The sequence below is a fragment of the Macrobrachium nipponense genome, chromosome 25 (assembly GCF_015104395.2).
Source record: "Macrobrachium nipponense isolate FS-2020 chromosome 25, ASM1510439v2, whole genome shotgun sequence".
Taxonomy (NCBI): Eukaryota; Metazoa; Arthropoda; class Malacostraca; order Decapoda; family Palaemonidae; genus Macrobrachium; species Macrobrachium nipponense.
This window is the reverse complement of record NC_087214.1, coordinates 3375959-3400430: the sequence shown is the minus strand read 5'-3', so window position 1 is coordinate 3400430 and position 24472 is coordinate 3375959. Positions and strand designations below refer to the sequence as shown.

The 24472-nt window shown below is 38.7% G+C and overlaps 1 protein-coding gene across 1 annotated transcript; it reads right to left on the bottom strand.

Moving 5' to 3' along the window:
- Window positions 1-520: 520 nt before the first annotated feature.
- LOC135198960 (serine/threonine-protein phosphatase 6 regulatory ankyrin repeat subunit C-like) lies at window positions 521-24472 on the bottom strand. Its single transcript, XM_064226880.1, has 5 exons — window positions 24464-24472; window positions 8353-8662; window positions 4369-4502; window positions 775-1212; window positions 521-547 (listed from the first exon to the last, which is right to left on the bottom strand). Exons 1-5 carry the CDS (start codon window positions 24470-24472, stop codon window positions 521-523), a joined length of 918 nt encoding a protein of 305 aa, XP_064082950.1.

Sequence of the window (24472 nt, the reverse complement as noted above, 5' to 3'; positions counted from 1 at the left end):
CTTTTAAATTATATCCAAAACATGCATCAGATGGCATTTGAAAAACTGGAAACTAATAGATCGTTCTTTCAGAATGGTAACACTGTGTAACAATGTGAATTCGCATTCTTAACAATTCCATTTCAATACAGACTCATTAAGGGCATTTCATGAAGTGGCTAAAAGATGATGGGAAATCGAACAAATAACTCTCTGTTAATATCACAGAGCATCATCACCCGGAAACTCCAGCTACCTGCGGATGGCTGAGGAAACTCTCGATGTAGTCGGCCAGATGATAGAATCCGCGTCCCCTCGCCAAGTCCGCTGCCGTCCGATTTTTCCGATCGACGACCCCTGCGTAGACGACGCATCTTTCCAAGAGGAGCTGCAACATATCCCTGTTTCCCTTTTCGGCTGCCATGTGAAGGACGGTGTATCCCCTTTTGTCCTGGTAGTAGGAATCGACCTGGCTGGGATGGTTGTACTGCAGCATGGGCAGCGTGTCGTTATGTCCGCTGGTAGCCCAGTCCAGAATCCACTACTTTACTGCGTAGCTCTGTTCAGACTAGAATTGGAATGCCACAGATGTTGAGGTTAATGAGAATTTTATATATTTCATATATATATATATTATATATATATATCATATATATATATATATATATATGTGTGTGTGTGTGTGTGTGTGTGTGTGTGTGTGTGTGTGTGTGTGTGTGTATACATAATACGTTATGGCACTGGCAGGAAACATAAGACGAAATAATAAAATCCTGAATTACTAACAGCACTAACCTTTTGAGGAGGAGTTAGAATAGTTTTTTCAATCTGCCCAGCCTTTTTGATGAAGAACCAGTAGACTTTGCTTATTCCCCGTTCATCAGCGAGGTCGCAGGCAGTGCGCCCTTCGTTATCCACGGCGTAAATTTCAAACTTCAGTTCCAGGAGCCTTTTGACAGCATCCAGGGATCCGCTCATGCTGGCGATGTGCAGAGGAGTGCAGCTGTGCACTGTCCGCAGGTTCTGATCAGCTTCAGCATCCACCAGGAGATTGATGATGCGGACGCTGTTAACGATGGCAGCCACATGCAGAGGGGTGTAGGCATAATCATCTTGGAGGCTGACATTCATTCCTTTTTGCCTCAGCAGGAATGACACCGATTCTTCGTCCGACTTCATGGTGCAGGTATGGAGAACAGAATTCCCTGTCAAAGTAGACATCTCTTCAGGGTTCTGCAAATCAATAGTTGGTTTTTACCTTGCAAACATGCACATTGTTGGGTTACTCGCTAAGCTGGCGGGAATACTTATGTCAGTGTTAGTGCCACTGAAGTCATCATGAACCTTATAACGGTTATCAACCCAAGGGACATTGTCTTAAGCCCTAGGCTGAACCACTGACCCATGCCTATGTCTCAAGCAGTTTGCATTTGAGTTTCCTTGTCTGAGATTACAGCACAAGACAGACCTCCAGAGATCATTAAAACTCAGTATACTATAGTAGATTCACATCAACCGTGCATTTGATGTCTAGGCCAGTCCCTTACGACGCCCCTGATTGGCTATTGAGTTCACATGGGTAGGATCTATGTTCCACCTCTTCTGAGGGATACGTCTGTCAAAAGCTCCCTCAGGAGAGTTGGAGCATACATCCTGCCTACATGATTGATTGATTGTGAGTTATCTGGCGTCACAACTACTAGGGTCACCGACGCCGAATACTAAATGTGATCTTTTAACTTTTATAATATATTATACAACATTCAAAATACCTTTATCTTTATGAGAGATATATAAATTTGATTTAAAAAATAAGATAAATTTCTGATAAAAATAAAAATAATATTCCGATAAAAAGAATTGTGATTGATCACATAACAGTAAAACTATTAAAAAGAAAAAAAAAATGTATATACTAAGACAGCACAGCTGTCAGATATATTTGAGAAGACCAGCTTCTTTGATAAAAGAGATAATGTTATTAATACATGCGCTTTCTCCCAGCAGTTTTGCCATGCTATAATTACCCCCTGCTCCACTACTATAACCTAAAAAACTATTCCTAAGTTCCACCAGACTGGGACACTCAACCAGCAAATGCCTAACGGTTAGTGGAACTAAGCAATCGTCACAGAAGGGCTCATTCTCCCCATCCATCAGATAGCCATGAGTTAAACGCGTATGGCCAATACGTAATCTACACAATACTATCTCCCACTTCCTTGGTATTAGGTCATATTTCCAAGGGTGTGTCTGACTAGTACTTTCTTTCATTTTATTGGTGCCTACTCTGTCCCACTGAAGTACCCATAAATGCTGGATGGATTTCCATATATCATAGGATGTATCTCGATATGGAACAGGGCATTTTCTCGGTACCAAAGTTTGCGCTGCTGATTTGGCTAGCTTGTCTGCCTCTTCGTTTCCCGATATGTTCACATGGGCAGGAACCCAACAAAATGAAACAATGCTGCCTCTATTTTAGTGCAAGAAAATCCACTGCAAGATCTTCAATACCAAGGGATGATCAGTATTAAAGACTTCCAGGGACTGTAGGGCACTTTTGGAGTCACAAAATATTGAATAGCTACAAACTGGGAGTGTTGTAATATGTTCCAGTGCTATTAGGAGGCCATACAATTCAGCTGTAAAGTTTGAGGCAACAGAAGGAAGAGCACCTCTTCGGTTAAAAGATTCGCTAAAAACCACATATCCAATGCCAGCATTGGACTTAGAGCCATCAGTAAATATAAAACTTGTATCTACATGCTCTGATACATGCTCTAAAAATATGGACCTCATTCCTCATCAGATTTATCCCTCTTTGCTCCACTGAAGTACCTGCAGAATTTCACATCAGGTAACCTCCAGACAGGAGTACTGGGATACACAAAGGGGACAATGGGAAATTTTTTAATATTCGTATCCTCTAAAATATTTTTAATTCTATAGCTAAAAGGAGTGGGATACCTTGGATGACTTTCGTAAAAACCATTAAAAATATTTCTATTTGCCACAGAAAATGCCAGAGGTTTGGGGAATCTTTGCACTCTAAACCAGTACCGAAGTAATGATGACTGGCAATAGAGTTCAAGGGGCATCTCTCTTGCATCAACTAGCATACTAGGTATTGGTGACGAACGGAAAGCTCCTGTGGCTATACGAATACCTGAATGACGCACTGAATCTAAAATTCTTAAGTTAGATGAGGAGGCTGAAGAATAAACTTCACAACCATATGACAGCTTTGACAAGATTAGGGATTTATGAAGCTTTAGTAAAAGATTTCTATCAGCTCCCCAACTGGTGTGAGAAAGCACCTTCAAGATGTGTAGAGCTTCTAGGCTCTTTGCTTTTACATGTTTGATATGGGGGACCCAAGTCAATCTACTGTCAAAAACTAGGCCTAAGAAGTGTGCTTGTTCTAGACATGGGATTCTACGGCCATACAAATAGAGGTCTGGATCATGATGCACTCCCCTGATCCAACAGAAGTGGACAGCAGTGGTCTTGCTTACAGAGATTTTAAAACCCTGTTTCTCAGCCCAACTTACTATTTTATTTATTGTTAATTGTAGCTTTCTTTCTGCTACAGTCATCCGGGTGGCAGCAAAGGATATTGACAAGTCATCCACAAACAGTGTCTTTAAAACCTCTCTTGGAATGACAGCTGCAACACTGTTTATGGCCAGAGCAAAAAGTGTTACACTGAGAACACTACCCTGGGGAACACCTTCTTCTTGGCACTTTTTCTCTGATAAAGTACTGCCAACTTTAACTTTAAAATACCTACGATGTAAAAAGGATTTCACAAATAAAGGTAATTTGCCTTGTAGACCACTATTATGCATAGTCTTCAGAATCCCATGTCTCCAAGCAGTGTCATATGCCTTTTCTATATAAAAAAAACACTGTCACATGGTGTTGCTTGGAGGCAAAGGCTTCACAGACAGGGGCTTCAAGTTGCAGTAAGATGTCCAGGGTGGAGTGCATTTTTCGAAAGCCACACTGAGAGGGCGTTAGAATATTGTTGTGTTCTAGATACCACATCAGTCTTACATTTACCATTTTTTCCATCAATTTACATAAACAACATGCTAAAGCAATGGGGCGGTAACTTGCTGCCCAGAGAGGATCTTTTCCAGGCTTAAAGAATGGTAACATGGTAGCTAATTCCCATATGCTAGGGTAGCTGCTTTCATCCCATATTCTATTGATAATACTTATTGTAAAAAGTTTTGTGTTCTTTGAAATGTGTTTAAACATTTCATAAGGAATCTCATCTGGACCAGGGGCAGTGTTCTTGTTCCTAGCTAAAGCAGAGTCAAATTCCCTTTCAGAAAAAGGCATATTATATGATTCAGCTTTGTTTGATGAAAAGTCAAGTACCTGTTGTTCTTCCATCATTCTGAAATGATGTCCTGGGGAACTATCTGATTTTTCAGATACTCGAGCAAAGTGTTCAGAAAACTTATCTCTAATTTCTGTGGCATCAGTAGCATGATTATTATTCAATTTAAGTACTGGAGGAGGATTGGGTGTAAATTTACCTTGAATTTTTCTTATTTTCTTCCAAATGCTACAGACTGGTGTTCTGCTGTTAATAGAGGATACATATCCGGCCCATGCTTGTCTTCTGGCAGCTTTCATGGCTTTTCGAAATCGTGCCCTACACTGTTTGTAAATTATGACATTGTCCAAGGTGCGATGTCTACGGCACCTGGTCAATGATGACCTGGTAGCTCGGTGTAACAACCTTAGGTCTTCTGACCACCATGGTACTGGCCGTCTCCTGAATAGTCCTTTAGTTCGAAGAATTGAGTGTAGACCTGCAGTATGTAATGTTCCATTGAGTAGATCAATGGCATCATCTACACTTGGGAAATCTTTTGCATCCCCCTCCAACTCACTCAAATCTTTGAATTTTCTCCAATTTGCTTTCTCCAAGCACCATCGTGGTGATCTCGGGATAGGTGGACCATCATTAGTGTCGATCACAATTGGAGAATGGTCACTGGTATGCCAGTCATCACTTGTTCTCCAACTAAAATCAACACTGCAGTTGGAGCTACATATTGAAAGGTCGATGCAGGAGACGGTGCCTGTCTGAATGTGGTAATGGGTAGGTTCTCCAGTATTAAGAAGACCTATATCTTCAATTTCTATTAAAGATGCCATCGTATTCCCTTTTTGATTTGATGTTACATCTCCCCACAATGAATGTCTACTATTGAAGTCACCAAGTAGAAGAAAAAGGCTCTGGTAGTTGCTGCATCAAGTATATCAAGTTCTCTTGGGAGACATGGCTATTGGGTGGAATGTAAAGGGAACATAAAGTATATTTCCTTCTTAAATTAATTCTTACAGCCACAGCTTGAAGTGGAGTATTTAGTTTCACTTGGTAGTGTTGCACATTTCGACGGGTGTAGATGAGGGATCCACCATGATTTCCCACCTCTAAATCAAATTTAGTTCTATAGTGAACATATTCCCTAGGACAAGGGGTATATTCACCTAGCATGGTCTCCTGCAAACATAACCCTACAGGGGAGTGCTCATAGATCAAAAGCTTGACTTCCTCATACTTTGCTCGCAGTCCCTGACAATTCCATTAAATAATGGAAGTGAATTTATTTATGTTTGGGACCAATATTATGGTTCCTTTTGACAAGATTGGGAGAGCTCTTTTCCCTACTAGGGGGAGGCATTTTAATGGAAGGTTTTGTTGGCCTCTTGGGTGGAGTTATTGCCTTCATAGAGCCAACATCTTTTCCTTCAGTGTCCTTGACACTGAAGGGTTTTTTTAGTTTCTTCACTCTCCATCTCTGTCGAGGTGGAGAAAGCAGAGGTGCTCTCTAAAGAGACCACCTCAAGAGTCTTTGTATTGCTGGCGGTTGCCAGCTCTGCCTCTAATGAGGCAGAAGTACCAGCAAGGACTGGCACCAGGGGACCAGCATCTGCTGGTTTGTCCTCCAAAGAGGAGTTGGCACCAACAGAAGCTGGCACCAGACAAGCAACCACTGGCCTTGCCTCCAATGAGGCAGATGGTGGAGGGTGTATCTCAACTGGCACTTCAATTTTTTCCAATTCCATACTAGGGCCTTTCTTGTTGGTTCTAGTGAACCTTGTCTTTACTTTCTCATCATCAATTGACTCTAATGATTCAGTTAGCTGTCTCTTTAATGAGTCTTTATTTGATTCTACATTTGTGCTCCTAACTTGGGTTTTTTTATTTGTCTCTTTCTTTTGGTTTCTTAATTTTGCTACTACAGTAGCAAAACTTAGACCGGGTCTTACAATCTTTGCTTTGGCTCTCTCTCGTGCTTCCTTAAATGTTGTTCTTTCTATTACTCTAATGGCTTGGATTTCCTTTTCGAGTAAATATATATCACAATGCTGAGACGATGATGCATGTCCCTCACCACAGTGAACACATTTAGGTTCCCTGGTGCACATACCATGCTCATCCTCTCCACAGTAGACACAGACTGCACTATTTTCTTGCAATTTGGATCGGCATGATTGTAGGGTGTGTCCAAAATGCTGGCAATGGAAACACCTCCTGGGTCTCGGGATGTACTGCTTTACCTTATACCTATACCAGGCTACAAAGACATATTCCGGAAGTCTTAAGGTGTCAAAAGTTAATATTAAGGTAGGCTGAGGTATTCTGTTATTATCAACCTTCTTTGACATCCTTTCCACCTTTATTACACCCAGGTCTTTTAATTCTGTTAAAAGTCTCTCCTCAGAGAAAGCCATCAACTGATGGGCATAAATCAAGCCCTTGCTTGAGTTCAGGCTGGAGTGGGGAGTACAATCAACCGTAACTCCCGCAAGGTCTGACAATCCCATCAACTTGATACTTTCCTCTGGGGAGATGCTTTCTACCAGGAGCATGTTTCCATTCTGCGGTGTTATTTTTGGCTGTCTGCCACAACATTTCACGATTTCCCTATGCACTTGAAAAATGTCTATATTGTCACCTTCTAGCTTCAAATTAAGGTATTTATTAAAGGAATTGGGTACAAAGACCCCAGGAGCTATTTCATATTTATTATTTTTCTTCATGGCAAATGGTTCCAGTGTGACAATACTGGAACCAGATGCTTTTTGTTTAGATTTCCTGGCTGTATTATATTTACTCGCATTGCTTTGGGTCGTCAACTGTGTCCGTCTGTCATTTGACCCAGGGATACTACATTGATCCTGGGGACCGACCATGGAAAATTGATGTTTGGGTTCCGTGGACAAGTCCTTTGATGAAAGCATAGGGTCGTCAACAGAAATAGGGGGGTTGCCATAGAACGTAAAATACATAGTTCATCCAGATATTCCCCATACCCACAATGGAGTCACACTTAGAGGATAGGTCATCCCTTTAATTAGGGTCGTCCTAGGGGTAATTACTGGATATACACCCTATCCCCAGTGCTAAGGCGTCATGATGTCCGTCGAGATCAGACCTGGCATTGAGGATAGGGTTTGACATTAAACTTTCCCCTTGCTCGACCACGTCAGGTACTAGAGTTCTATGGGTGAGGTGGCATGCCATCCATCCTCACCCTCCTTCAAATCCCAAGATTTAGACTAAATCATGTCCAAAACCAAGCCAATAGTCGTCATCATAGAATCCATACCTTATAGGGGGAGGAAGGCAGAAAGATGAAATGTTTTTAGTAGAAGAAAAAGGGCTGACTTATTTCGTTGGATCAAAAGCTGGGCACCAAGGCCCAGCGAGAAAGCAGTTCCCACCAGGCATCAGGGCCCAGCTGCTGAACCCTAAGCCCCCCATCCTCGGCAAGGCTTCAGCATCTGGGGGGTCCTGCCTACATGAAATCTCGAGAGAGAGAGTGAGAGTTTCCAGCCCTGTGATTGGTTTATCAACAGCCAATCAGGAGCGTCGTGAGGGACTGGCCTAGACATCAAATGCACGGTTGATGTGAATCTACTATAGTCATTTTGTGCAACAAAACAGCAGCATGCCCATTATGCGTCTCAAAATGAATTTGCAACCAAGAACGATGCCTAGAAATTTTAACAATTTCTTTTATTGTTAAAGAAACATTGTCAATGAAAAGATCTTTGTTGGGGGAGTCCTGTCTTAAATGTACTTACAATTACACTTTGATTTCTGTTAGGGTTCAAATTCATCGGTAATAATTTGCACCTAGAACTAATTTTAACTAAATCTCCGTCACGAGATTCAGCAACCACAGGTCTTTACTCATGGGATCAGGGCATATATCAGGAAGCGTCATCTGCATCAGCAACAATCTTGTTTTCATGAAAACATACTATAGCTAAAGATAAAAATACATTTATACTAGCAATTTTTTCACAAAATCCTTATTGGCTTTTTAGTTTACTTACGCATTTCCTTTTCCGATGCAGTGGCGTTGATATCGGCTCCAGCCTCAACAAGCTCTCTGAGGACTCTCCCGTGGCCTTCCCTGGCTGCATGGATGAGCGGGGTAAGGCCCGAGCTGTCTCTGGCATTTGCATCAACGCCTGCGGACACCAATGGAGCCACTAAGTGGCGATGGCCTAAATAGGCCGCTAACCCTAACAATGGGAGTTTAGCACCTTCATTGGCCACTGTCAATACTTGCAGATCGACATCCATCTTGAGAAATTTTTCAACTTGCTCGGAGTCACCCTCTAGAACTCCAGCCACCAGGATCTAGGCAATGACAACCAGAAATCAAAATTACAGTTTTTGACAAAAAAATTCAACGCAGTCGTAAATGAACTTGCATTGAGCAGAATGAAGGATTCCGGAGCAACATGCCATGAGCATGTGCGCACACACATTATACATAAATATTTATGCTATTTATACATACATTTAGCCAAGGCCACAGGAAAAATAAAGGAGTACTGAGCACTTTCGTGTTATTTCAATACATTTTTGAGGTACAATGCTAAAAACACAGAGAACATCTAACAAAGTAAACATAAAAGCTGAAAAAAATCGAAACATAAGTATTCAAAGTCGGTTAAAACCAGTACAGCAGGTATAGAACCGCTCAACAGGTAATTAAAAAGAAACAACAAATGGATCTAGTTAGTACATACCCTGGCTTACATTCATTAAGTCACCGTGATACTTAATAAGAGCAGTTTCAATAATATTTCTAAGAGTTATATTATTACAATATAAAGCAACTTTTGCCCCCTCCCAATGAATCATGTGATTAAGGTGATTAATGTATAAAAACAAAGCATTCGACATTTGTCCCGTTCTCACACTGTATCTATGTTGTTTAATTCCGGTGTCCAGTCCCTTCCTAAATTGCCCGATATAAAAACACTTGCAGTTCATGCAAGGAACCCCGTAAATGCAGCCCTGAGAAACTTTGGGAGAATTCCTTATTAGTATGTTTTTCAATGTATTTAAAAATTTAAAAACAACATTAATATTAAAATTCTTGCAAAATCTTGGAACCCTCCGTAAGAGATCATTATATGGTAAAACAAGCACATTATCATTATTAAAAGCTATTTTCGTAGTTACAGAATAAAAATTTTTGTTATTTTTTTTTTGCTTTTTGTAAAGCACATTGAACAAAATATTTAGGGTATTTTAATTTTTCCGATATGTTAAAAATATTATCAAACTCTTACTGAAGAAATTCTGGGCTGCAGATACGTAAGGCTCTTATAAACATGAAGGAAAAAGTAGCCTTCTTGACTTGATTGCTCTGGTTAGAATAATAGTGAATGTATGAATTTACATTTGTAGGTTTCCTATACACTGAGTATTTGAAGCCATTTAAAGTACTGTGAACATTTACACCTAAAGATGAAAGACAACCATCATGTTCTTCTTCATAAATAAAATTAATGGAAGGTACCAAATTGTTCAGTTTGAAAAGAAATGCATTTACATTTTCGGTTGGAGGCCATATGCAAAAAACATCATCATCTACATATCTAAACCACAGAACACCATAAGGTAAAATATTAGGTAAAAAACTTGTTTCAAAAAATTCCATGTATAAATTCTTAAAACAAGCTAAAGATGATTTCCCATTGCCATACCTAATTTTTGTGCATAAAATTTGTCGTGAAAAGTAAAAACCGAATCACAAATGCAGAGTTTAACCAGTTCTAAAATGTTATGAGTGGACAAGGGTATATCATAATTATCTAAAAATTCAGCTAAATATTCAAGAAAGTCATTTATAGGTACATTTATAAATATAGATACAACATCAAAGCTAATGATTTTAAACTTAAAATTAATAGTTGTGCTATTTAGTTTTTCTATCAGATCTACATTATGTTTAATATTAGAATTCGAAATGCTTCCTACTAAAGGTGAAAGAATCTTAACCAGCCATTTTGAAAGCTTGTAAGCACATGACCCAACAGAGCTGATAATTGGTCTAATGGGGTTACCAGGTTTGTATGTGTTTTAACAAGACCATACAAGTAAGGTAAAGTTGGAGATATGGTTACAAATTGTTTAATCAAATCTTTATTATTTTTTAAGATACTTTTGACCATCTTATTAAAATGAGACAGCACATGTTCAGATGGATTTGAGGTCAGTAGATCGCAGGTATTAATTAACATCATTCAGCAGTGTAGTTCATCTTTGTAATCTTGCTTATTTAGAATAACTATTGCATTAGACCTCCTTTTATTTTTCCTGTCGCCTTAGCTTAATATACTGTATGTATAAGAATATACATACATGCATGCATACTTATCTAACGCAAATTTTTTGACAATTTTTTTTATTAGGTTTAATGAAACTGCATCTCCCCTTGCGATTTTAACTGAACGTTACCAGGCCTAAACTTTTTCCACGTTGCAGACTGATAAAAAAAAAAATCGTTTCGGCGATCATTACGTGTTATGGTCGATTCTATGTGCAATTTTGATACTACATTATGTTTGTTACAACATTTTGCCTAAATTGGAAATAGAACAGTGAAAATTTGTACATTATATAGTTAACAATAAAATACAATTTAATTATAATCACAAACAGAAATTGTCGGCGCGTTACGCGAGCTGGAGCCCAGCGCAGCTGTCTCCCTTACCTTCCTGATCCCTTACCAAACCCGCCCCACCGGGGGTGTACAAACAGGATTGCAGGAGGATGATGGATGTCTCCTCTGCCCTCCTATCACCCGGGAAGGACAAACAAGATCCACTATTATTATTATTATTATTATTATTATTATTATTATTATTATTATTACTATAAATTCAAACGTCTACGCCACAATGATGATCTCTTTTGAATAATTGGAAGAATGAACACAACCTTAAGCATATTTTCTTCATTAAATTCCTTGTGAAGGTTCTCGATGAACCAGGGGGCCAATCCTTTTACATTCAGTCGTAACGAAACTTATCCCGTCATTGTCCCCTTCAAACCTCAAGTTAGGGAGAAGTAGCAGGAGTCAGGCACCTCAAATTCTGTGTGTGTGTGTGTGTGTGTGTGTGTGTGTGTGTGTATGTGTGTGTGTGCGTGTGTGACCTCAAATTCTGGATGTGTGTGTGTGTGTGTGTGTGTGTGTGACCTCAAATTCTGGATGTGTGTGTGTGTGTCTTCAAATTCTAGGTGTGTATGTGTAACCTCAGTTTCTGGGTGTGTGTGAGTGTGAGTGTGAGTGTGTGTGTGCGTGTGTGTGAGTGCATCGTCAGAATTACTTTGAAGGCGTGTGAAGAAGCAACGAAAACATATTATTTCAAGTTTTAATATATTCTATTCATAACAGTGAACGTCCATGTGTGATATGATCATACACACACGAGCCCTAACGACGACATTTACGCGTCATGCTGTCGGGTTGAGACATTTGGGGAAATACCCAAATACCCCCTGGTCGCCCGCCCCCCCCCCCCCCCCCCCCCCCCCAACCCCGAGTCCTTTGTCTGGAAGGTAAGGACCCGCCCTCCCAGACACCTTGGTATTCCTTCGTTGTTGCTATTAGCAGCGACTCACTCCTATCATTTGCTTTACCTGTCCCTCTGTCCGTTGCTAGTGGAAGGGAATGGAATATAAAATTTAGGCCAGAGGACCAGCGCTGGGACCTCGAGGTCATTCAGCGCTGAAAGGGAAATGGATAGTATTGTTTGTTTGTTTGTTTGTTTGTATGGTATTTTTACGTTGCATGGAACCAGTGACTATTCAGCAACGGGACCAATGGCTTTACGTGACTTCCGAACCACGTAGAGAGTGAACTTCTATCACCAGAAATACACATCTCTAACCACTCAGTGGAATGCCTGAGAATCAGACTCGAGGTGGCAGGCCAAGACCATACCGATCACGCCACTGAGGCGCTGAAATTGATAGTAGAAAGTTGTAACAGGAGGAAAATCTCAAAGCAGTTGCACTATGAAACAATTGTTGGGAGAGGGTCGATAGCAAGATGGAAGAAAGGGAATATGAAAGGAATTACAGTAAAAGGAATGAAAGAGGTTGCGGCTATGGGCCGAAGTGACGTTGAGAAGAACCTTAAGTATTGCTTACCCCACCCGCTCCCCAACAAACCCGGCTGTCAGTTGCTATGATACTGATAAATGAATTTGTGTTCAATAGTAAAGTCAGTTGTTTATTTACATCGAGTAATTTGTAGTCGGTGAATTTTCATGCCTGTACCATCATGCTATTGCAGTAAAAAGTTCCACATTTCAGGTAATGTTCTTAATTTAAATATTTAGCTAGTAATGTTCCAATGCAATAATTTACTACTCCTTTGTCCTTTTGATAATGACAGAGACACAATAATTCTCTTTCGAGTGAGCTATTGAAAGCTCCAGTGCATTATTGTCTCTGTCATTATAAAAAAATCAAAGTAGATGTACGTGACTTCATTAATATAATACGACAGGAAAATGATAGTCAGAAATCCTTGCGCTTTGCGTAGACATAAAATTCAGAAGGTATTTTCGTCTTTGCTAACTATGTTTGTATAGCCATCGGTTTGCAAATATCTATAGTAAAGGTTGTGTCACTAGGAGGGCTATGCTTGCAAGGATGGATGGTCCCAAACATTGTATGTGCTGTTCACTCTTTGAAACCCTCCATAGCCCATGTAAAGTGGGTGCAATTTTTATTGTATTATTATACTGAGGAATTTTTTATTGTATTATTATACTGATGAATTATCGTTGAAGTTGTTATTGTAATTCATTTCAGCGCCTGTAATTTACTTTGGTTCAGTTGGATACACTGTTAAGCAAAGTTATTGAATTTCTTTGCACTGTGAAGTCTGCCATTTTCATACCTCAGTCGTGAATGAGATTAATACTACTTGGCATTATAATGAAATTAATGATCGACATAATGAATGCAATGAGTCGTCAGAAACGTTATAAATTGGTTCTATTCATGGTCCAAAATAAAGAGCATATTTATGTTAAAAGTGTTTTTTTTTTTTTCTTTTTTTTCACTTTTATTTAATAGTTTTGCTCACAATACAACACTCATGGAGACCAGAATACTCACAGTTTAACGTGAAAGAAAAAATAAAATAAAATTAAAATTATGTGTTCAAAATACAACATATAAGGAGAAGTAAATCAAACCAAATTTTCTTCTGAAAAGAAGCATTCAGTTTGTAAAAATTGAATGAAACATTAAAAAGAAATGGAAATGCATCTTTTATCTTACACTTTAAACGCAACAGCCCAGGCGATCCTTGGCTAGCAACAGGACCCTAATTCCACAGTTCCAGAGTAGAGGGGTGATCAAATGGTCGTCCTTGAATGATCAGTTAGTTATTTGGCAATTTAAACACGTTCAACAGGGCTTTTTTTGTTTGTATTGGTTTTTGCAACGTTGCATGAAACCAGTGGTTAAACCATTCAGCAACCGGGACCAACTGGCTTTTCGTGGCTTCCGAACCACTGACGAGAGTGAACTTCTATCCCACCAGAAACTACACATCTCTCAACCCTCAATGGAAGGGTCCCGAGAATCGAACTCGCGGTTCCCGCCAACACCATAACCGACCGCACGGCCACTTGAGGCGCTTTTCAACAAGGGCGTTGGATGCTAACTCTCTGCTAGACAAGTTAGTTTCCCTTTTCAAATGCGAAAACTTTCGGGTCACAGAACGAAGAAGGACATTCCTACAATTAGGATAAGAAAGACCCTACTCTGCTGACGGAAGACTTCTGACTTCCGCAGAGAGAAAAAACTTTCCAGGAATCGTAAGAACCAAGATGCTGAGGCAAGTGGGGAATCGGTTAACCATCGCTGTAGATTCATGGAGGCTTGCCTACATTTTTCCTGTTTTTCCACAAAATAGTCACCATATTTCATGATGGGTTTTGGTAAATCAAATCTGGAAGTTGGAACGTAACAATTTTGGGTCCAAAGGCCTTTGTGAAGTCATTCAGACGCAGGAGACTAATGGCTGACACAACTCTTATAGAGGTGGCAAGTTAAGGTGGAAGAAAGACTATGTGAACGGAGGTAAAGTAAAATGAATGAAAGGGGTCCCGCCAGCTAAGGAGCCGAAGTAGACGTTGTAAAGAACCTTAACGTTTAATGCCTATACAGTGCCATCGCTTGAGGTGTTTCTTTCGATACGTATACCACCGACAGGGATTCTTAAAATTTTAGATGTCCGAATTTGAATAGCTTTAAATGCCAAATTATAAAGACTAGACAGAATGACGCCACCCGTGCTGTTATCCCATCCCACGAATACAGGATCAAGTAAATGCCCTACAGCGTTTAAAACAACTATAAAGAATGAAGTGGCAGAAAAACAATACGTTTCATTATTCTTATGCCTTTGAACTTACACCATTTCAGTTGAAGAGTGAGCGAGATGTCAAATCCCGATCCATTCCTACACAGTACCAAAATGTGGGCCGAAGAGAATGTCAAGTCTCTGTCCCGCTGCCTTTTCCCCCCTACCTCGTATATGAAAGTAAGTCTCATTTTTAGCTTTCTTTAAAAGAAAAACCATTGTAGCCGTCTTTTCGGTTCCGTCCCGTCCGCCCTCCAGATCTTAAAAATTACCGAGGCTAAGGGAGGGCTGCAAATTGGTAGCGTTGACCATCCACCCCCAGTCCATTGATGAAACGTGACCCACCTTTGCAGTCCCTCTAGCCTCAGTTAGTTTTTATTCTTATTTAATGTTCAAAGTTTAGCCCATAATCGTACCTCTTGGCAGTGCTATAGTTACCAACAACAATAGGCCCCCCCATAGTCCATGGTTGAGTTTTCATGGCCAGCGGCTAAGAGTTTTTATGAGCTGGTGGTCTTAGGGCCTCACCCCGATCAACAGAAAAACTCGGTTGACTCTTGTTCCTCAAGCATATGACTGCATTTATCTGTGGTTGGCTTTCTAGGAGGGGCTTGGTTTTTTCTTCCCTCGAATTTCAGCGGTGGTAGCAGCTTCCACATCAACCTCTCCCCAACAAGCTGGAAGCCAACGCAAGCACTGGGACCTTATGAGGCCGCATTCAAGCGCTGAAAAGGGAAACCGAGAAGTTAAATTAAGAAGGTTTGAAAGGTGTAACAGAGAAAAACCTCAAGTCATTGCAACCATGAAGCAGCTGTTGAAGAGAGGGTGGACACTGGACCAGTAACATGGCAAGAAAGATAATAAATGAACGGAGGTACAGTAGAATGGATGCAAAGGGGCTGGCAGCTAGGGAATCGAAGGGACGCTTGATAGCATTGCCACCTTCCATCTTTCCCCCGTGACCCTCACTAAACTTTAACACCAATCAACGCATCTTCTCGCAAATATTGAAGAGGTCACTTGTACGTAAACTCCCTGAACGCTCTGAACGTAATCAAGGTAAAGAAAGAAGAAGAGGGGGAAATCAATTTGCAAAACAAAGTGGGGATATTTATCCCCTGAAGAAGGTTTAGGTATTATACCTGGAATTAAAATGAATACTTATGAAGTGAATTTCGTGACGTGTCTGGATTAGCAGTTGAAAAGAACCAACACTTTGTTGAGCGCCCGCTTAGCAGGGGAGAATGGCCAAATCCGCTTTTGACCCAGCTGACCGTCCTTCGTTTTTTCAGGAGAAGTGACGGAAGTAACCGAAAAACGTTCCCTGAAAAACGGGACGCCACAATACTTAAAAATAACCATAGAAACTTTTCTTTGGAAGACTAATCTCTTCTGTTTCCCACAGCCAAATTATAACTGGGGTGTAAGTTTAATCTATTCTAAACCCGAACCCAACCTAAGCAACCGGGGCTGGGTGCAACACTAGTCATACATCTCAGGTAATTAGCTGACCAGGCCAGGTTGTTGCCAGTGGGTGGAATAAGAGTTTTTAGCCCGAAAATCATAAGTGATTGTATTTCGTTAATTGCTTATCATGTGCATATGCTCTGGTCGAAGCCAGAGTTGCTTGACAAGAAGTTTTTGGTCTGGGGGCCGAAGGTACCAATTTCATTAAAATCCCTTCTTCCTATTATTGGCATTTTTAATGTTGCTATTCTGGCTTTTCTAGGTCTTTCTCGCAACAGACTTCCCGTCCAGTTGCTAGGCTGGCTTGTTTGGTAGAGTTCCTGAAACGATGTTGTTTCCGACCTTCTTGCCAATACATACATACATACATACATACATACATACATACATACATCATACATACATTACATACATACATTTAACCCAATTTACAAAAAAATACCATTTTAACATACATACCATATAGGCGGATTCCAGAATGAAGAATATATAAAATAAAAGCATACAGCATGGGTCCACAAAACATCAAATAACCATAAAGTTTATTATTTCAACATGATATGTTTTCGCCTACTGTTCTCTGTACATCTTCAGTCTGTAGAAATAGCATAAGAATTGGTTTAAAATTTACAAAAAATGTTTTTAAAAAAAATAGAGTTTAAGATAGAAAAAAAATATTACGTTACAAATGTTAAATTAACTTAAAAGGATTACAGTAAAAAATACCCCAGTTCTCACCAAACCACTCAATGAAAAGGTAGAAGAACGATTGACCAAAGATTTCACACCGCAACCTATCGAACTTCAGTTATGTTAGATAAAAGAAAGAAGCGGAAACGTTATGGAGTTCAAAGAACGGTAACAAGCCGTTTGATGTTATAAGGACTCAAGGGTTTTTAGGTTAATGGTAATCCCTATGGCTTGTACCACCATAATGGAAAAGAAATGCCTTTTTATTTTAATTAACTTCGATTTTACATATTAAGAAGCATGGTTTTTTATATTGGAAAATTGCAGGTTTTACTCAGTTTCTTCTTTCTGGCCCGTTCTAAAACTGTATCCCATATGGCTGAAATAATCTCCATCTGCAGTAACCTGCGGCAAGATCCAATATAAATACCCGGGAACATCCCGGGCACTTGAATTTTAAATAAATAATGTTTAGATCTCATGAAGGTCTGCAGGTTTTATCCTTGTAGTTAAATAATACGCTGAATCTTGAGTGGATTGATTTGGAATCAATTGAATCTTAAAGGCATGCCAAATTCGTTGTTCAAATTTTTATTTGTTTTAACGCTTGGATGAAAAGTTGCCGTCCGAAATAAACGGGTATTGTGGTAATGTATTTTTTCTTTGGAACATTATAAGAGGGCGTTCCCTGGATTAGAGAATGTTGTTGGTGCAACAGGCCTGTTAATTATTACTTTAAAAACCAAATTTTTTAGGATTATGAATTCTGTTGAAAAAAGAAAAATTTGATTAAAAACAAAATCTCATTATGGAAACAAGAGACCAACTCGAAGGAAGAATATCGAAGGGCCCCTATAAACTAAACTAAAGTATATATGGAGTTTAGTTTTAAAATTCCTTAAAAAGTGAACTATAGGTAGTTTGTTTACGAGTCCTGTTTGTATGTTTTTTTTTCCGATACACCAGAATTGTAGTAAAATCACCATTGTCCTCTGCTTACCATTTGATATCTAGAAACGCAGTCAATTTATCGTTTTCCTTTTTTGAAAACCATGATGAAACCTTAACATTTTCATTTGTGAAAAAAATTTTAATTGATATGGTCCAGAAACATCTCACCTTGCCCAAGATTCCTTGAATAGTAACAAAGATGTGTCAGTCAACATATCGACTATAAATTAAGGACAGGCTTACATATATCTGGACAACTAATTAAAAAAGAGTTTTTTGTTTTGCCTAAAAAAGCCATAAAAAATATTGGCGAAGACACAGGCCCCAGTGGGAGAGCCCATGGGCGAACTGCCCATCGACCTTGCGAAAAAGAGTTGGCCATTTTGTTAAAACAAACATAGAGTCTTGCACAGCCAAGCTTCAAGAAACGTCCTTAAAAGTTTGTCCCATTTAAAAACCAATTAAAAAGTACATGAATTGTCTAATCAAAAATCTTGTCTAAAATATGTTGATAGTTTTCAATTTAGAGGCACATTTGGTGAAGAGAGGCTTCTACATCAAAGCTTGCCATAATGTATATCACCATCTTGTAAAAGCTATTTCTTTTCTGGTAACCTCATATCCATTTTTAAGTTGAGAAACTCGTTGTAAGCAAATTCCCCACCGAAGTAATTGAAGACAAGGTACTTTCGATATTGTAAAGAAGGGGGCTGTTAATAGGCTTGCCATAATGGGTTTTTAATAGGAACTCCTTCCTTAATGTATCTCAGGGAGTCCCATATAAAATAACTAAACGAAAGGAGCCTGTCACAATAGTTTCCTGGATCCGCCTAAAAAAAGGTTTTTTTCCATTTAAAACAATACCTTCATTATTTAATTTTCATCAAAATCTATTAATTTTGTCTTCCTCTTTTGTAAATTGGTCCAGAAGAAGTTTTGGTTTCTCCATTGGCTTGGGGTATGCCTTAATATATATATATTCTATAATAAATATATATATATTATATCTATATATATATCTTATATAATATATATTAATATGTATATATTTATATACATATATATTTACTAAAAGTGACGGAACCTCATTGCAGTCACATGGTTAGGAAGGTCTGTGACTACCTGTAGCGTGCGTTGATGGAATACCATTCATCTTTTTTCTCTGCCTCAGCTCGTTTGGTAATGTCTATCGTTGACACTAAGCAATTTTTCTTTTTTTTTTTCCTTATAAAATTGTGGAGCAATTACTTCTGTTTGTGGCGACATCAAAGGGTCAAGTTTTATCCTTGAATTTAAACAAACTTCCTAAAACTGGTGATTTGTTGGCTTGTTGGAATATTAATTAATCTAATAGCTGGTTATATAATCAAATAATGAGTTTTTTTAGTGCATCGTAGAAATTTTTGTCATGGATTAAAGGTACAATTTGGCATAAAATGGAAGAGCTTAGACAAAACGGGTAGTTAAGGATAGTTCTTTTGGAATAAAAACGTTACTAAGAAGGTTAAAATTATACCTGTGAAAAAGTGTAAGTGGAAAAATTATTTTAAGTAAAATATTAACGTAAAAATAATTGATTTCTTCGTGAAAAAAAAAATCCCAACTAGAATGTCAGTGAAGAAGGCACGATGCAGTAATGTTGATAACGAGTTTTAATTTAAAAAAGCATAAAAAACAGTGACCTATAAATTTTTTTTTAGGTAGTTTGTTTAAACAATTCAAGGATAAACCTTGACCCTTTTGAATGACCTCGTTAGTGTCGTTGTACAAGTTTTAATTGTCCCTAAATGTAAATCTGGGACCTACGTGGGATCCAAACACAGAGGTTACTGGATGGGTTAGAATTAGAATTATGAATTGCCATAACTGGGCGTTAGCTACAGAAATTTGGTAACCAAATTTGCTAATCCTGAATTTTGCTAACACTAAAACAGACAAACACCGCCAATAAATTGCCAACATAATATACAATACAAAGATTTTGAAATATTGGGACGGGCACCGAATGGGCTAAACTACTAACAATTCTGGGGGGGAGTTCCTTGTTTTAATATTAAACAGCTTGTTTCTTGTTTCCCAATTGAACACTTACTACTTCTTAGCAGTTCTTCCTCGACAAATCTTTTAACCTTTACCGTTGATCTTGTTGCCTTTTGGTCATTTCTGGTTTTTGTTCCTTCTGACTTCTGTCCTTGCCTTTCTTTCTTGATGGTTAGTTCTGCTACAACTAGTTGTTTATTATGTCTTGAATTTGTAATTTAAAGACGCTTTTTAATGTAATTTTATTGTTTTTGTGTCTGTACAAGCTTGGAAAATGAAACCCTTTTGTTGTTTTGTGAAACGCTAGCATAAATGTATTTTTAAGGGACCCACTTGGGATGTACTTTCCTCCCTACAACAATCTTCTATTTTTGTCGTCGCGTACTACGTAACCACCGCCATATCTTTAGCAACGGTCTAGGTGTTAATATATACTATATATATATAATATATATATAATATATATATTCTAAATAAAAGGTGCCCATAAAAACACCAAAATGTAAGAGAAAAGAAAGTACTATATTTCAGAGACTGCCTGTCCTCTCGTCTTGTCAGGTATAATGAATGAGAAAAGTTTACAGAAAAGTTGGGTATTTTTATACCAAGAGATTCGTCCACAACGTTAAGCCAATTTTAGGTCACCCCCGCTGATTAATCTCTTCCTTTAATCTTCTTAAGCGTTTTGGGTTGAATGAACAACTGCGTCGACGATTTTTGTCGGATGTCCAATTTCCCTTTTGAGATGTTTCCATTACCTGCTTCTCCTTTTTAATTAAGGCCGATTCCATCATTTGACTCTTGTAGCCGGCAGTTGCTGCTATAAATTAACACGTTGCACTATTCCATCCGTTTTAATTCTTGGTTCGGTTTATGTCATTTATTATGATTTTGAAAATAGCCGAGTTTCTGTTGTCCATACCTAACTGACCGTTTGAGGTGTTGTAATTAATCTCTGGGAAGTGATTTACCTGTGAAATCCGAATGTAATATTGGTCAGAAGAAAAAAAAAAGAAAAAAAAAAATGGGGGGGTAACAGTCCTGGCATGGGTAGTCTCATTCTACCCCATAGTCTTTGGGCGATGTCCTTTTGTTGGACGTTTAATCAGGGAATTTGGCATAAGGTAGTTTGGGTTAAGGATTAAATGCAAAATAAGGGTTGGAATTTCCCAAGGGTGTGAGTTACTCTCTTAATATCGTCTTCCAGGTGGGGAAGTTTTTAATTTTATTTTTGGGTTTGTGTGTCTCTGGTTCTGTGTCTTTAGGGTCGTTCGGTAAAAATTAACGTTTGCTTTTGGAAATTGCGTTTTCTCAATTATATGGTCAGGATACTTTAAAAGATGAAAGTTTGCTTGCGAATTAGTTCAAACATTCTTTTCCACAGGAATTCTGGGGAACAATTCGTAAGGCTTCTTAACGATAGGTTGCTAGCTAGAAGACCTATCTTTGATGGTTTAATTGTCATGATAGCTAAAATAGTGAATAATAGAAAGTGAAAGATACGTTAGGTTTTCTGTATATGGTAAATTTTGTATTCTGTCGTGTCTCTGGGGGGGGGGGGGGGAATTATTTAAAAACATCAAGAAAAGGAATTTTTTGTTGTGTCTGTTTTCCCATTCAACTTTTAAATTTGATGCTGGGCACTAATGCGTTTAAATTTTTGAGAGGCAATTCATTAAAATTTACCCCATCTTATTATCCCCAAAATGTTAGTATGTCATCCCGTATCGTTTCCTATCCACAGCATGTTTTTTTGGGTTTTATTCGCATTTATTACTGTAAGTTTCAAAGTATTCCATGTACAGATTGGGCTAAAAATAGGACTTAAAGGACTACCCATACTACACCCCGAATTTTTGCTTGGTAGAAATGATTCCCCGAATGAAAATAACGCGTTATTTAGATGCACATAATTCAACTAACTTTCTTATTTTGGTCCAGTTGCCAAAGGGAAATGATCTGAATAGGGGGATAATTTTTTTCCCATTAAAAAACTGAAGAACGTCCTGTACTGGTACTTTTGTGAATAGGGAGTCTACGTCAAGGCTTAAAAGTTTTATGTTGTGAAGTGGTATATGTTGTGCTTCGTCTGAATTTCTGTGACAAAAGTTCTTCCGAATGTTTGATTGGGACTGGTGAGAAAAAGTGGCCCCTAAAAAGTGGAGAAAGGAGGCCAGCCTAACCATTTTAGAAATTTTGTAATTGAAAGCTCCGGCGCATTGAAACGATGGTGTGAACTGGAATGAAATTGTCTTTGTGAGTTTTGGGAAGAGCCATAAAAGTAGGGTAATTTAGGATTAAATTACTTTAAATTTCTCTAATAGTTTCAATACTTTTTTCTTTTTGTCTTGGCCAACTTAATCTTACTTTCCGAAAAATTCTGTGGGAACGTTCCTGAAGGGGATTTTTCCGTCAGTTTTTTTCGTAAGTATTTGTGTCGCTTAAGGCGCTGGTTGATTTTGTTCGCTGGTAGAAGTCTTTGAGTATTTTTTTCCATTATTACAATTAAAGGTATTTACAAAAGACTATAGTCTTTTGTAAATACTTGAAAACTAGGTTATCTGGCAATTGTACTACCCTTTCCTCGTCCTCATGAACGTCACCGAAACGCATGTAGGCCTTCATATTTGTATCAGTACCGCTTGTAACGTCAGAATACGTTAATAGGTTTGACGAAACCAGCTGTCAGCGTGCAAAAATACTGGCGTAAATTAGGAACCCCCCATTTATGTGTCCATTAGTAACCTGACATTGAAGTAACAGAAAATAAATTAAAAGAAAATATGAGCAATTTCAAAACAACAAGCTGGTTAGCAGTTGGAAAAAAGCCCATTTTATTCAATGAATGTTATATATATATATAAGTATATATATATATTGATATATCTAATATATAATATCTAAAAATATCACTAAGTATTGCTATTTCTAGTCTTCCCTTGTCTTACATCCACCAGCGAGGTTGGATGGGATTTTTTTTTGGAGGGTTAGGGCTACAATCATACTATAACTTGGGTCCGTCAATGTCTTGGTCCTGTCTGTCTGTCTGTCATTCAATCAACAGCCAAATGACTGGTCAGATGGGCATGAAACTTTGGCAGGGTTCTGGTGGGGACCCCATGAGATGGTTTGTAATGGGGCTTTCATTCCAACCCTACCCCCCTTTGTTTATGGTAGGGGGTGGGGGTGAGAAGGGTATTCCCTGAAACGGAGCTTTTGTTTCTGGACCGTGAACAAGGCCGGTTATTCGCGTAAGAAACTTAGTTTACTTTTAACAATTTTTTCAATACATAATTTCTGTAGCAACGTTCCCCTGAGAAGGCGCGAAATATTTCAGCTCGGACCAACAATAGAAGATGAAAATTTAATCATCAATGATCCGCAAGATTTTTGAATAACTTAAATCCCATCGGACTGCCAGTGCACAAAATTAATGGTTGAAGGAAGTACTTCCCACGGTTAAATGTTGCTTCGGAATAACTGATAAGTTTCCATTGACTTTCTTACTCTTTTTTGGAAGACACAGGATCATAAGAAGCATTTATCAGTAGCCATAACGCACTGGCAATACAAGTTGTGCGTCTTTGCAGTAACATTAATGAAAAGAAAAGATACTTTATTATTCGTATCACCAAGTGCAAAGTAATTGACAAAGAAACGAACCAAATCAAGATCCCTGTTCCGTTAATGAAAGTCCCACCGACGGAGGAGAGAGAGGAGAGAGAAGATAGAGAAGAGAGAGCGCCATTTAACGACATTAATGCCCACTACAATTTTTATTATTTTATCTTGCTATCGAAAAATTGAAGAGAAAAGGAGAAAGGAGAGAGGAGTAATTTAATTTGGTGATTTGAGAGCTAAGTAATCCGATTAATCCCATCACCCGTCTTTTTCGTTTACTTGAACTTATCTTAATTAAGAGAGTCGAGAGAGCAGGAGAGAGAGAGGAGAGAATCATTAAAAGGGGGTAAACAATAATGAATACGTAACCTTCTTTACGTTTTATTGATCGGGTCCCTTCCACTTACTTTAAAAGAGAGAGAGAGAGAGAGAGAGAGAAGAGAAGTATTCATTAAAATGTAGGGGAAACAACAATGAAATAACGAAATTTTCTCTGCGTTCAGTGATCGTCCCTTGAATTACATTATGAGAGAGAGAGAGAGAGAGAGAGAGAGAGAGAGAGAGAGAGACTATTCGTGTAATCGCCCGTATTTTAATATTACTGAACAAATAGTACATATAAAATTTTCACTTCTGCACCCGTATTTATCACCCATCGTAGATGGGTAAGTTTGCTAGTGACACAAACTCCCTCTCGAAGTGCTACAATGACACCCACGTCCTGGCGAAGAATTACAATTACATCTACACGCTAATGAAGTGCTACAATGACAGCTACACTCTGTTAAAGTGTTACAATGACATCCAAACACTGTTGAAATGCTACAGTGACATCCACGCCCTGTTGGGTGCTATGAGAACAAACTGACTCTCCAGGAAGCGCTTGCTCTCTTGTAGGGGAAGGTGGGGTAAGAGGCCTCCCTAAGGTATCGGAGGATTTGTTTTATTTTCTTTTTCATCTGCTTGTATTTTGATGGTGAAGTTACCTGGGCCAT